This window comes from Mastigoproctus giganteus, chromosome 1 (genome assembly GCF_048544385.1).
Source record: "Mastigoproctus giganteus isolate SK-2022 chromosome 1, ASM4854438v1, whole genome shotgun sequence".
NCBI classification, from domain to species: domain Eukaryota; kingdom Metazoa; phylum Arthropoda; class Arachnida; order Uropygi; family Thelyphonidae; genus Mastigoproctus; species Mastigoproctus giganteus.
The window spans coordinates 66,766,602-66,779,385 of NC_143575.1; the positions used below are offsets into that span (position 1 = coordinate 66,766,602).

Genomic DNA, 12,784 nt, shown 5'->3' on the forward strand with positions numbered 1-12,784 from the left:
CAGAACAGTTCTGCCATTTTATTGCTTTTGTTTTCTGCCCACATTATAAGAACTTTTGCCAGAATTAAACATCTCATCCTGTTCACTCGTTTTATCTCTTAGCACTTTAACCAACTCTATTTTCTCCTTCTGGAGCAAATATTTTAAGAAAAGCTCTAACACGAAAGGTGTAAGAACCTATAATACTTAGTAGATAAAAAAGATAACTGTTGACATTAGAACTGAATTCCTGCAGATTATAATTTTTAGGAAACATGTGAAAGAAGGTTACTACAGAGAACAGAAGTAGAAGGGATGGATGTTGACTGGGTGAGGTGTGTCCAGCCTGGTTGGACATGCCTCACCATGGGTATAACAGTGCTCATGAAATTATCTATAGAAATGGAATACAGCAGGAACAGAGTGAGAGACTAAGACATTGATTAACATGACTGTCAGGGAGCTTGCAAGGAGATTTGGTGGGGGCGGGGCCACTATTACAAGGTAGAATGACTTGAAGATTTGTATGCAATTAATAGCTATTTAGAAGAAATTGTGGAGGGGGGGGGAATCTAATGAATGCAGAGGAAGCAACACTTCTGGTATTTGTGTCTAGACAAGGTGGAAGTAAGAGTAATTCACAATAAAGATATGTGAATAAGAAATTACTACATTCTTTATTCAATTTAGGCAAGAAGTAAGGTGGGTTGGAAACTGCTAGTTTGGGGGATACACAGACTAGAAGGTTAACAGCGGCTGCAGGCAGAGGCAAAAGTGATTTTTGCACTGCTTCTATTAGAATGAGCAGCAGCCTGGAAAGTAAAGTAATGGAGACTTCCAGGATGCTGGGAATCATAGTGGAACAAGTAAATACATAGGCTGTGTTAGGGTAACTAAGAGTAGGAACAGGTGCATGTATACTTGCATGTACACCAATTCTAGTGGTATAGTTGATAAATTTAATCAGCTTGAAGTGCTAGTCAAGACATCAAAGGCACATTTTTGGGATATCAGAGACGTGGTGTCACACAGATATAAACAGTGCAGGATTGGAATTTGGGGAGTACAATGTGTTCAGGAAGGATAGACAGAACAGGAAGGGAGGGGGGGGTTATGCTGTTAGTTAAGAAACACACAAAATCTAAGGAAGTGCATCTGTTTGGTGTGAAATAAGCACTGGCAAAGGAAAAAATGAGAGTAGGAGTGGGTTATAGGCCTAATGACTCGAATGAGTACAATGAACAGTTGTGCAGAGAACTAGTGGGCTAGTAAATCGGAACGTCTTATAATGGGGGATTTTAACTTTCCAGATATTGATTGTAACTTGTGGGTTGGTCACTCGCACACTAGCAAGACTTGCAGATTTATTGGATGACATGTTTTCTACAGCAACATGTTCAAGAGGCAACCAGAGGGAGTTGGTCACTCTTGATCTGATGATCAGCAGTGATTATTCATGCATTATGAATTTGAGGATAAAGGAATCTCTGGGTGATAGTGATCACAATATACTGTTGTGGGAATTACTTAAAGATGTAACTACCATCAAGGCTAAAGGGAAGGGCTTTTGCTTTCTTAAAGGTGTCTACAATGGTCTCCGACAGTTTTTAAATTCTGTACAGTGGGATCAACTGATGATGTTACCAACGTTGAATACTAACTAGAAGCCTTCAGGAACTTAATTTTAGAATCTACTAGGCTTTTCGTTCAACTAAGAAATACTCTTCGAGGTTTAGGCCTAAATGGATGTCAGATGGATTAATGAGGCTCGTGGCAGAGAAGAAGAATGTATGGGATACATAAAAGTATCAGGTAACGCTGAAGCCTATGGCAGGTATAAACTAGTCGGTAATCAAGTTGCAAAGGAGGTTAGGCAGACGAAGGCAGATTACGAGAAATCTTTGGCAAAGGATGCAAAGAAAAACAGTTCTTTACTTATGTAAACTCTAGAAGGAAAGGAATGATCATGCTCAGGTAGCTGATAAACTGAATCGGTCTTTTGCATCTACATTCACACATGAGGAGTCATTCAATGAGGGGAGTGCCAGAAGTTTATCAAATGCTAACAGGGAGCTGTGATTTTGTAATAACTGAGACCAAAGTAGAGGAGAAATTGTTGAAGTTAAACATAAAGAAGGCACCTGGGGTGGATGGGATCCAGTTATATTAAAGAGGCAGCAAAGGAAGTAAGCAAACCCTTAGCTATAATTATGAGAGCTTCCTTGGACTCATGGGAGGTCCCCATGGACTGGAGGTGTGCAAATGTATCACCATTCACAAAGAGGGTTCAAAAGGTGACAAGTAACTATAGACCTGTTACTTTAACTTGTGTTCCAGAGAAAATAATGGAATCACTGGTTAAAGAAGCATTGCAGGATCATCTAGACAAGACTACAGTAATAATTAAGACACAGCATGGGTTTGTTAAAGGGAGGTCTTGTCTGACCAATTTGATTGGATACTACAATGTGGTCACAAAGGAACTGAATACCAAAAATAATTTTGATATCATATACTTGGATTTCAGGAAAGCTTTTGATAATGTTGCACATGGAAGCCTGCTGTACAAATTTGAGAGGTATGGCATTAAGGGTAAATTGCTACAATGGATAAAGGGATGGTTGAGTTGGATACGACAGAGTGGGAATCAATGGACACTGCTCTTTGTTGACAAATGTTGTTAGTGGAGTTTCCCAGGGTTCGGTGTTGGGCCCATTGTTGTTTTGTATATTTATTAATCAGGTATATCAGGTTAATGTCCAAGTTTGCAGATGATACAAAGGTTGGCAGAGTTGTTAAAGACAGTAACGACAGTATGCTACTCCAACCAGATCTGGATATGTTAGGCAGGTGGGCTGAGAAGAGGCAAATGAAGTTTAACATTGACAAATGTAAAGTACTTACATGGGTAGCAATAACCAAAGAGACGTACCAACTCTGGTACTACACTCAGGGAAGTGGAAAGTGAAAAAGACCTGGGGTTAATTGTGCAGTCAAATATGAAATTTTCTGAGCAGTGCAGACAGGCTGCCAGGGTGGGTCATGGAGTCTTGTCAATGATGATATAGGTATTTTGCTAGCAGGGACAGGGAGGTGATTATCCCGTTATACAAGGCAATGGTCAGGCCACACCTAGATTAGACTGGGGTTCGAGCCTGTGACCACCAAATACAGAGAATGCGGAAAGGTCAGAGAATGACCACTGCATATCTCTGGAGCAATATGGCCTTAGTTGCTAATGCTCCTAAAAACCAAATAACAAGCCACACCTAGAGTATTATGTACAGGTCTGGAGGCTTCATTTTAGGAAGGATATAGAGTTGCTAGAAAGAGTACAAAGAAGGGCAACAAGCTTGGCAAGGGGAACAAAGGAGTGCTCTTACCAACAAAGGCTTAAGTTCTGCAAATTGCAGAACCTGGAGAGTAGGCTCCTGTGAGGTGATCTGATTGATGTGTATAAGGCCTTGAATGGTTTTTTTTATGAAAACCCCAAACAGGAAAGGTATCAAAACCTATAGTACTTAGTACCGTGCATGGGTTGAAGGAGAAGTATGAGGGGGGGGAGGATGCCGGAAACTTGAGCGAGCCAAAAGCTGATGGGATTCTTCCTCTTGCTGAGACTAAGAATGTGAAGGGCACAGTTTCAAATTGAGGAAAGATAGTTGTAGAATAGATGTGTAGAAATTTGCCTTTGGCCAGTGGGTAGTTGATTGGTGGAACAGGCTTCCATCTTTTGTGGAAGCTAATAGCCTAAATAAATTTAAGGCTGAGCTGGACAGGTATTTGGAATGGAGGGGTGAAATGGGAGCGGGTTTTTTTTTTTTTTTTTGGCTGATGCTGCATAAGTACCTTTCTTGCACTGTATGCCTCTGCTAATGCTAAGAACAGATGAACAACTAGGGTACAGTACAACTGAATAATTTCCAAAAATAAGCTGCAAGCTTATACAGCATCAGCCACAAAACAGGACTCCTCCCATTTCACTTATTCATTCCCTCCAATAGTTATTCTGGCTAGTTCTTGAATTAATTTAAGCTATAAGCTTCCCACCCACTGGCTACAGTAAAATTTCTGTTCATCTGTACAGCCAACCCACAAGTTCCAGTCAATATCTCAAAAGTTAAAATACCACTATGTAAGGTATTATTTACTGGCCCACTATTTCTCTGTGCAGCTATTTGTTGTACTCAAAGTTATTAAGCCTATAACACACTACTACTCAATTTTGCTTTCCCAGTGCTTATGCCCTGCCGAACTGACTCAACATTGCACTGGCCATCCTTGTCAACTGAATGCACTGCCTTAGATTTAGTTTTTTAACTAAGAGCCTCTCCCCTTCCTATAATGTAACCCCCCCTTCATATCCTGTCTGTCTTTTCTGTATACATTGTACTCCCCATATTCAAATTCTACATTCCTTATATCTGAGTAACACCATGTCTGAAATTCTTACAATATCTGCATTTGATGTCCTGACCAGCACTTCGAATTCATCAAATTTATTTACTATACTCATAGCATTGGTGTGCATACAAATATACATGCACCTATTCTTACGGCGCCTCCGTAGCCAGGTGGCAAGGAGCAACAGTGCGTAGCACACGCTTCTTGATTAGACTGGGGTTCGAGGCCGTCACCACCAAATACGGAAAGGTCAGGGAATGACCACTGCATATTCCCGGAGCAATATGGCCTTAGTTGCTAATGCTTCTAAAAACCAAACAACAACAAGCAAACCTATTCTTACTCTTAATTACCCTACCACAGCCCATTCATGATGTGACCCCCAGCACCTTGCTTTGAAGGCTATTGCTATCTCCAATAGAAGTAATACAAGAATCGCTTGCAACTCTGCCTGTGGCTATTGTAACGTCGGGGGCTCACATCTGGTGAGTATGGACTTGGCACACCCAGGGTCCTGAGCTGGATATCATCATTCTTTTCTTTCTTAGTGATCCCTTCTACTTTTGACTCTCTCTCAGGGTAACTCTGGAATTTTTGTTTTTTTCCCTGGTGCTGCACAAGCCTCAGGCTTCCTTGCACCATATTGCTATTATTAATAATAATAATAATATCCCCACTATAAGCTAGCAGTTTTCCGACCGATCTAAAACTGCCTCAATAGCAAAAGTTCTTGCACCATCTATATATATATTTAATATAGAAGCCGTTTTCTTTCGACAGTCAGTGTGAACGATAGGCTTAACCAATCAGACTGGAAGTGGTCTCAAATGGAAGATATTTCTTCCTAGGTGTGCACAAAGTTGTTAATTTAAAAATTCCGGAAAGTTTTTTATTTTACAGAACAGGCCCATTTTGTTTGTAGTACAAACAAGAATCGTTCAAAGTTTACTTCATAGATGGAGCAACAGGAAGATGTTAACTGTTAAACAGTTGTCTAATTTGATAAGGAATTTTTTCTGATTAACAGTTTGCATGTTTGCAAAATTGTCCTTTGTTCCAAAAATAAATAAATAAAATACTAAAACTGCTACCAATTGCAAAATTTTCACAACAGGTACAGCTAGCTGTAGCCATTGCGCATGATAAGCCTAACCGATTTGGTCTCAAATTGAAAATGTACTTCCTACGTGTGCAGAAACATGGGAAAATATAAAAATTCCAAATAGTAAAAAATATTAGTTTTTTAGTTTATAGAAATGAGAAAGGAATTGACACATACTGGCTTACCTGCTCCCTATCAAACACTGACTACATTTCTTTAGAACAGCTAGAGAAAAACTGTTCTACCAATTGTAAAATTTTTACAAGGGGTACTGCTAGTTTCTATTTAAGTGCATCCCATCCCTGTAGAAGCCTTCTCCTTTTATCAAGCACAGGCTATGCTGTGAAAAATTCTATCCCATGAGCCTTGCACTATCTCCCCAGGGATGAATTGATTGACAAGACTCTCCTATCTTTGCGCCTCCGTAGTCAGGTGGGCAGGAGCAGCAGTGCATAGCACACACTTCTTGATTAGACCGGGGTTCGAGCCCATGACCACCAAATACGGAGGATGCGGAAAGGTCAGGGAATGACCACTGCACATCCTCGGAGCAATATGGCCTTAGTTGCTAATGCTCCTAAAAAACAAACAACTCTCCTATCGTGTTTGAGCAGAATTTCAGACACTAAGATTTAACCTGAGTCGTAGCTTTTTTTTTTTTTTTTTTTTCAACATTGCCCTGTACTTGTTAAGTAATTCTGCAGATCTCCTTTTAATGTATTTTTTCAGAGCATATTTTCAGAGTATATGTATATTTTCTTAATGTATATTTTCAGAGTGTATCTGATATATTTACAACAACCATCATGGAAATAGAAAAAGCAAATGGAAATGTCCAAGAGAAATCTAGTTGCCTGATATCATGATTAATGGTACTATTCTAGAGCATTCTTCATGCAACTACATCAAACAGGGATATGCAGAATGAGGATGTCTTCTAATAACTATCAAGCAAGTCCGTATATTGATATGCATTGGCCAAGGTGTATATTAACAATAAAAAAAAAAAAAAAAAAAGCAACCGGTCACATGCCATCTTATATACATTCACCTTAGTTAAAAATATGGCACAGTTATTTTTTTATTTTTAGAAATAGCTTTTCTTTCAGTGTGCTAAATAAGTGCACTAGACATTACAGCTATGAGAAATGCCATAATTTTAAAATAAGATTTTTAAAATATGATTTTTTTCACAACTGTAACAGCATTGCCACTTTGTACTTCAGAAAGCTATCTTAGGAACCACAAAGTATTCACACACACACAACTGTAAAAGTATTAAATGCACTTTCATTTCATAAATATTATTTAACTGTGTGTAGAGGAAATTCAGATAATATACGATCATGTTTTTAAATTTGATTCTCCCACTCATTAAGACTAGTGCAGTAAACCTTTCATATTTATTTAAGGTATGATTATGCTGATTTTATAGTTATGGGAAAGAATACAATAAACTGCCAAAAATTGTAGTGAACAGACATTATTAGTGTACTCCAGATACTCAAGCTTACCTTTATATTTGGATTTGTGTTTAATATCTTAAAAATATTAGTGACAATGTTTGTCTCTAGTGTACTGTAAAGTGCCAGATTTACATCCAAAAAAGAATATTCAAAGACTTGTTTACAATACCAACTTTTTAAAATTATACTTCGTACATGGGAAATGGTAAACTTCTCTTTGAGTGTGTAACTATATATATATAGTTAAACAGATGTCCATTAAGAAAGAAGTGGTGGAGTGATATAGACTATATTAAATCGAAGAATTTCCAGACCTGAATTTGAATGCCTAATGATGTAAAAAAAAAATGACATGTAAACTTAATTCATATGTGGGCATGAACTTTTATTTGAATATTTCTAATGTAATCACCTCATCTGATATTTGTTTTGATTAATTTGGGAAATAAAGAATATTGTAACTTCTGCTTATTAGTAACTAGAATTTTTATGCATTTAATTTTTTGCTATTAAAAGTTTCATTAGGATCAAATATAGCATGTAGTTGGAATCAAGAGTCAAGAATCTGCTAGTCTGTGCCATGTGAAATAGCATGTCTTCTCTCTGTTACACAAAGCATTTACCTTTTTGTTGGGGGGAGGGATTCAAAGTCCAGTAAGATTGCAACTTTATGTAAGAAGACATGCACAAGATTTTACATGCATTATAAAATCTTATATAGAGCACTTTTGCTTTGTGTATGATATGCAGATATGATTTTTTCAATTTCACTTAGCAGAAAATGTAATGTGATCAGACAAGCAATAAGAACAATGTGTGGTGTGTAGAAAGAAATGCTTAAATATATGTAGCATTCCAAAGTGAAAATGATAGTGGCATAAATGTTGAATGTTTATTTGCATTGTTTATAACAGAACGTAATCTTCCTCTCAGCAGTGCTAATCATGCAAGCTTGATCGAGAATATATTTCACAATAGTAAAATAATAAAATGGTCGTATGGATTTGGAAGAGAAAAAAGCAGTCAGTTATTGAAATTTCACAAAAGGAAAGATGTAATGATCTCTCTGAAAAACCTGAAAGCATGTACAGTTCCTATAGAAAACTTCCTTGATCTTAGGGTTGATAATGCCCATTATACACTGAGTGATCACTGAATTATGACCACCCCTATGAAAACTGAATGTGACCCGTTGACCCCGTGAGGTACGAGAGTGCACAGTTAGTCGACCTACATAGCATAGATAAGGTCAGTGGGTTCAGAGGTAGTAAAATTCAGAGTGTAATTGATAAAAGGAAGAATTTATCGGACTTTGATTAAAGGACAGGTTGTGAAAGCTCAAAGAGCTGGTGCCTCAATTTCCCAAACGGCTGAACTTGTCAGGTGCTCAAGAGCAGACGTTGTTAAAGTGTACCAGGACTGGCATTAAAATGGTCAAATAACCCGATGGCAAAACTACAGAAGTCAGCGAAAAGTTGATGTTAGAGGTGAGCGCTGGGTCCAACGACTCGTACAGGGGCAGCACTGTTGAAGAGTTGACTACCCAATACAACATGGGCCAACCCGGAACAATATCTGGCATGACCATACATTGCACACTTGAATGTATGAGCTATACCGGCAGATGACCCCTACGGCATCCTCTCCTAACCTAGGTTCAGCGTAAAAGACTCTTGGTGCAAAGAGCATGCAAGTTGGATATTAGAAGATGAAGGTGTGCTGGCTGGATGAGTCACACTATTTACTCCACACCGTGGATGATCGTGCACTGATTTGGGGTCAACAACATGAGGCTCTTCATCCATCATGCATGGTATCAAAAGTGCAGGCCAGTGGAGGTGGTTGTATGGTGTGGGACATGTGCAGGAATGGTCTGAGGGGCACAGTTCTGACTTCCCACATATCAATTGGCTGCCAGACTCCTGATATCAGTCCCATAGAGCACTTGTGGGACACTATGGAAAGGTATATAGGGCATTTGGATACACCACTCACCTCCATACCTGCATTGCTATCCACGTTACGCACAGCCTCCTGAATGCTTCCAACACCTTGTTGAATCAATGCCACATCAGCTGCTGTACCGAGGGCAAAAGGAGGACCTATGAAGTATTAGGTAGGTGGTAATAATTTAGGGATCACTTAGTGTAGTAGGCCTGTAATCTGGGTATTAAGAGATTGAGGACTTCGTAGTAATAGGCTATGCTTATTTAGTGTTCGGAGGTAGGCATGTCTACCTCTGAAAGTGCATGACTGTTTGGACATTTAGTTGCCAAAAACAAACCAGTAAAAATCTGGCAGGTCTGACAGATTTATACTGGATATGTCTGCAGTAGAAGTATATTGGAAGAAAATATAGGCCATGGAGCAGGACTTGGATTCTGCTTGGATACAGCATCAACAACCGCTGTATATGCAACTGCAGCTCTTTTATACCACCTGAGATCCACTGGAAGATCGAATTCAGAATGGGTTCAGTAAACACAGAGGGCAGTTCGTGCCTTGTGCATGACTGCTCTGGAAATCCTCAGTGGGTCAGAGCCACAGAAACACCCATTAATACACCCTCTAGTGACCTGCATTGCCTTGTGTTCAAGGGTAGGGTAACTGTGCACAATTCCAAGATAAGTTTCCAAGACAATGTGATGTATTATTTCTAACATTTGTGGACTAGAAAGGGTAACGAAGGTCATCATCACATGGTTTTGATCCAAAGGGTGTGTTTTGGTGCGAAGATTTCCCAGAGCTACCTGTTAGCATATTTTCTCAGTTGATGTGGAGCTGTTTCTGCTGACTTGGATGTGTTTATGAAGTCTGTAGCCTACTTGTAAGTTTTGGACAATTATACTGGAAGGATTTCACAATGAGATCTTATAATAAATGTGCAGTTGGGCAAACTTTGTTTGCCCTCTTCACAGTTATCAATTTACTTGAGATAAAAGAAAAATTCTATTGTTTATACATTACTATAAACACTAGGTTAGAAGAGTTTACATTAATTATTCATAATGAGTTCACTGCATGTTAAAATGACTGATTAATATCAATGTTTTAAATTCCCAAAAAATTTAAACTCAACCAGTCAGAAGTCTTAAACATTAATGTTGAAGTCACATTAATGAAAAGTTTCACTGTTGAAGTTGAAGAAAAATGGTCCAAATTTCTTGAATTTAAAATGACAGTTTATCAAACCCCCTTGATGTGGGTACCAGTATATGGTGATGGGACCTCCTGGTAATACCAATGGCCAGCCAGATTAGTATCTCTGGGATCCAATGGCCATACCTTGGTTCCAGGGTAGTGTGCATGGAATCTGGTATGTGCAGCCACAACTCAAAATTGAGGTTCTGGTGGGCGACAGGCCCTACTTGAAGAATGCCCATGCTTCAACAAGATGGAAGGTCCTGGACTGACCCAACTGGGATAATTGGTGGGTGGTTCTCATTGCTATGGTCAACTGCATTCCAATGTCTCCCTCCCTTTGGTCCTGGGATGGAGTCAAGACATTGGAAATATGAGTATGATGCTCCTAAATGAACTTGGCATCCCTTTGTTTATGCGGTACCTGCTACTTCCCGAGTGCACATCTCTGTGGCGGTCAAATACTTTTTTTTTTATGAAAACCCCAAACACGAAAGGTATCAAAACCTATAGTACTTAGTACCGTACATGGGTTGAAGGAGAGGGGGATGCCGGAAACTGCTCCAGAGACTAAACATGGGTTTCGCCACTTCAAGCCTCCAATAAGCAAAGTGGTGGTATTTCACCGGTTGATGAAAATCATCTACCACCTGACTAGGCATCTAAAATTTTTATTTTACTCATATGAGTAATTTGAATCCTACTTCTGGGGGGCCCCAACAAAGTCCCCTACATCTAATTGATCAAGTGATAGTGACACTGCTTTTCCTAATTCTCCATTCCACCCACAAGCAATCAATTGCGAAAATGTCAACCCTTCATCCAGAAAGGATTGTCAGGATCACCTAAATCCATAAAATGGCTGCATTCATTCTGGAGCCATTTTTACGGGTTTAGGGGATCCTGTCAACCCTTCTAAACCTTTCTTGATTAAGGGTGACATTTTCCAAAGTCCTGCTAATTCTAATCGTAGTGAAGATTCATCCCATGCCCTATGAATTGCAACACATAGCCTTACTGGGTTACCAAGAAACTTTAGGGATAACAACAGGAACCAACTACTATAATTTCTTGAGCAGGAATTAGTTTAGCTGTTCAGAAGACAAATACATCATAATCTGTCATCTTATTACATGATATTCTAACAAACAGTAAAGCTTTACATACCAAACCTGAGGTGTTTTGGGTGTCCAAATCATGGCCACTTAAAGCTATTAACCATGCCTGTGCTCAGTGTAGTGCCAAAGACTGCAAGAGCAAATCAATGTTTAGCTTTTAAGCTAAATTGCATTAACTGCCAAGGATAACACCGTGCATGCTAGTGGTCGAAGGATGAAAAATTCAAAAACAGCTGAACTACCAGGAGGCCAGAAAATGCATCCAACCAATAACTAGTACCAACCATTGTGCCCTAACTAATACGACTATTGCACTGCGGGAGTTGTTCATTTCCACTGTGTGCGGTTGAGTTCACATAAGCCCACCCAAAAATTGCCCGCTGCCACTCATCTACCTGCCTAGTGCACCACTACTTCCAAAACACTTGAAGAAAGAAGAAAAAAAAAAAATACAGAAGAGCCACTGCCAATACAAGAAATGGATGTTAATATTCAGGACAAATGCCCTAGAACTGCAAAGGGAGAAATGAATACAGGCAAATGTCAATTCTTTCCAAAGAACTTCAGGACAGAAAAAGTTCTTAACCTTTGGGATGCTACCAGATGGACACAAATTAAAAATGTACATTCAAATTCTTACAATGGAATTGCTGTAGATTCCAGCAAAATAGTGATGACATCAAGGTCCTTCTGTGTAAGCATGAGCTCACTTGCATTTGCTTATGGGAGATGTATTTAAGGGGAAAATGTGGGTCATAACATTTTCCACGTGTGTGCTAGTACATATACTGTGATAGATCTCTATATATGCTCCTCTTCACTCCTTGTTTGTACATTGGAGTTGGACTTCATGGTGATCACGTCCTTGTGTTATCCACTCTCAAATAGGAGACACTGCCACCCATCTAGCATACCACAGTGGAAGCTCAGTCACCCTCACTGGAATGCCTTCAGACATCTAGCATCATTTAATACCAGGATGCAATGTGTTCGAAGAAACAGGTCAACACGTCCTTTTAATCCGACTGAAAGCATTTGTGATGCATTTCCTGAAATGCAAGCAACAGGTGTTAGTTTTCTTTGTCAGAAAAAAGTGTATGACGTGGCTTGGAGATTCAATTTTAAAAGACAACTTTGGTCTTAGAATGCATCGCCATCTTCATTAAAAACTTCCTTTCTAACCAGTATTTCAGAATTCCACCCTTGGCCATTTTGCCAAGAAGAGAGAGTTCCACAAGGATCAGTTCTAAGTTTACAATTTTTGCTATCAACTTAACTATTACTGAACAACTTCCTGTAAGTGCCTTCTTTATAGATGACTAGCATCTCACAGTCATGCAATATGAGGGTAATTGAAAGGCAATTTCAGAATGTCATTGACCACATCAACTCTTGGGCAATGGCCAACTGTTTCAGGTTCTTACCTCAGAAGATTGTACTTTTGTTGCAAACGGAATCTTAACCCTGAACTAGAATTAAAAGTTCATACAAAACATTCCAGTATCACCTGAGACACGATTCTTGGGGCTCACATTCGATAAACAGTTGGCATTTTTGCCACATCTTGAAGCAAG

At 39.1% G+C, this 12,784-nt stretch overlaps 1 protein-coding gene across 1 annotated transcript in view; it reads left to right on the plus strand.

Annotated features, from left to right (window-relative positions):
• Window positions 1-7,418, plus strand: part of Rheb (Ras homolog enriched in brain) — a 157,880-nt gene extending 150,462 nt beyond the window's left edge. The window contains exon 8 of the mRNA XM_090380417.1: window positions 6,262-7,418. Coding sequence (XP_090236543.1) covers window positions 6,262-6,351 — 90 coding nt within the window. The 3' untranslated portion in view covers window positions 6,352-7,418. The remainder of the gene's footprint in view (window positions 1-6,261) is intronic.
• Window positions 7,419-12,784: the final 5,366 nt, after the last annotated feature.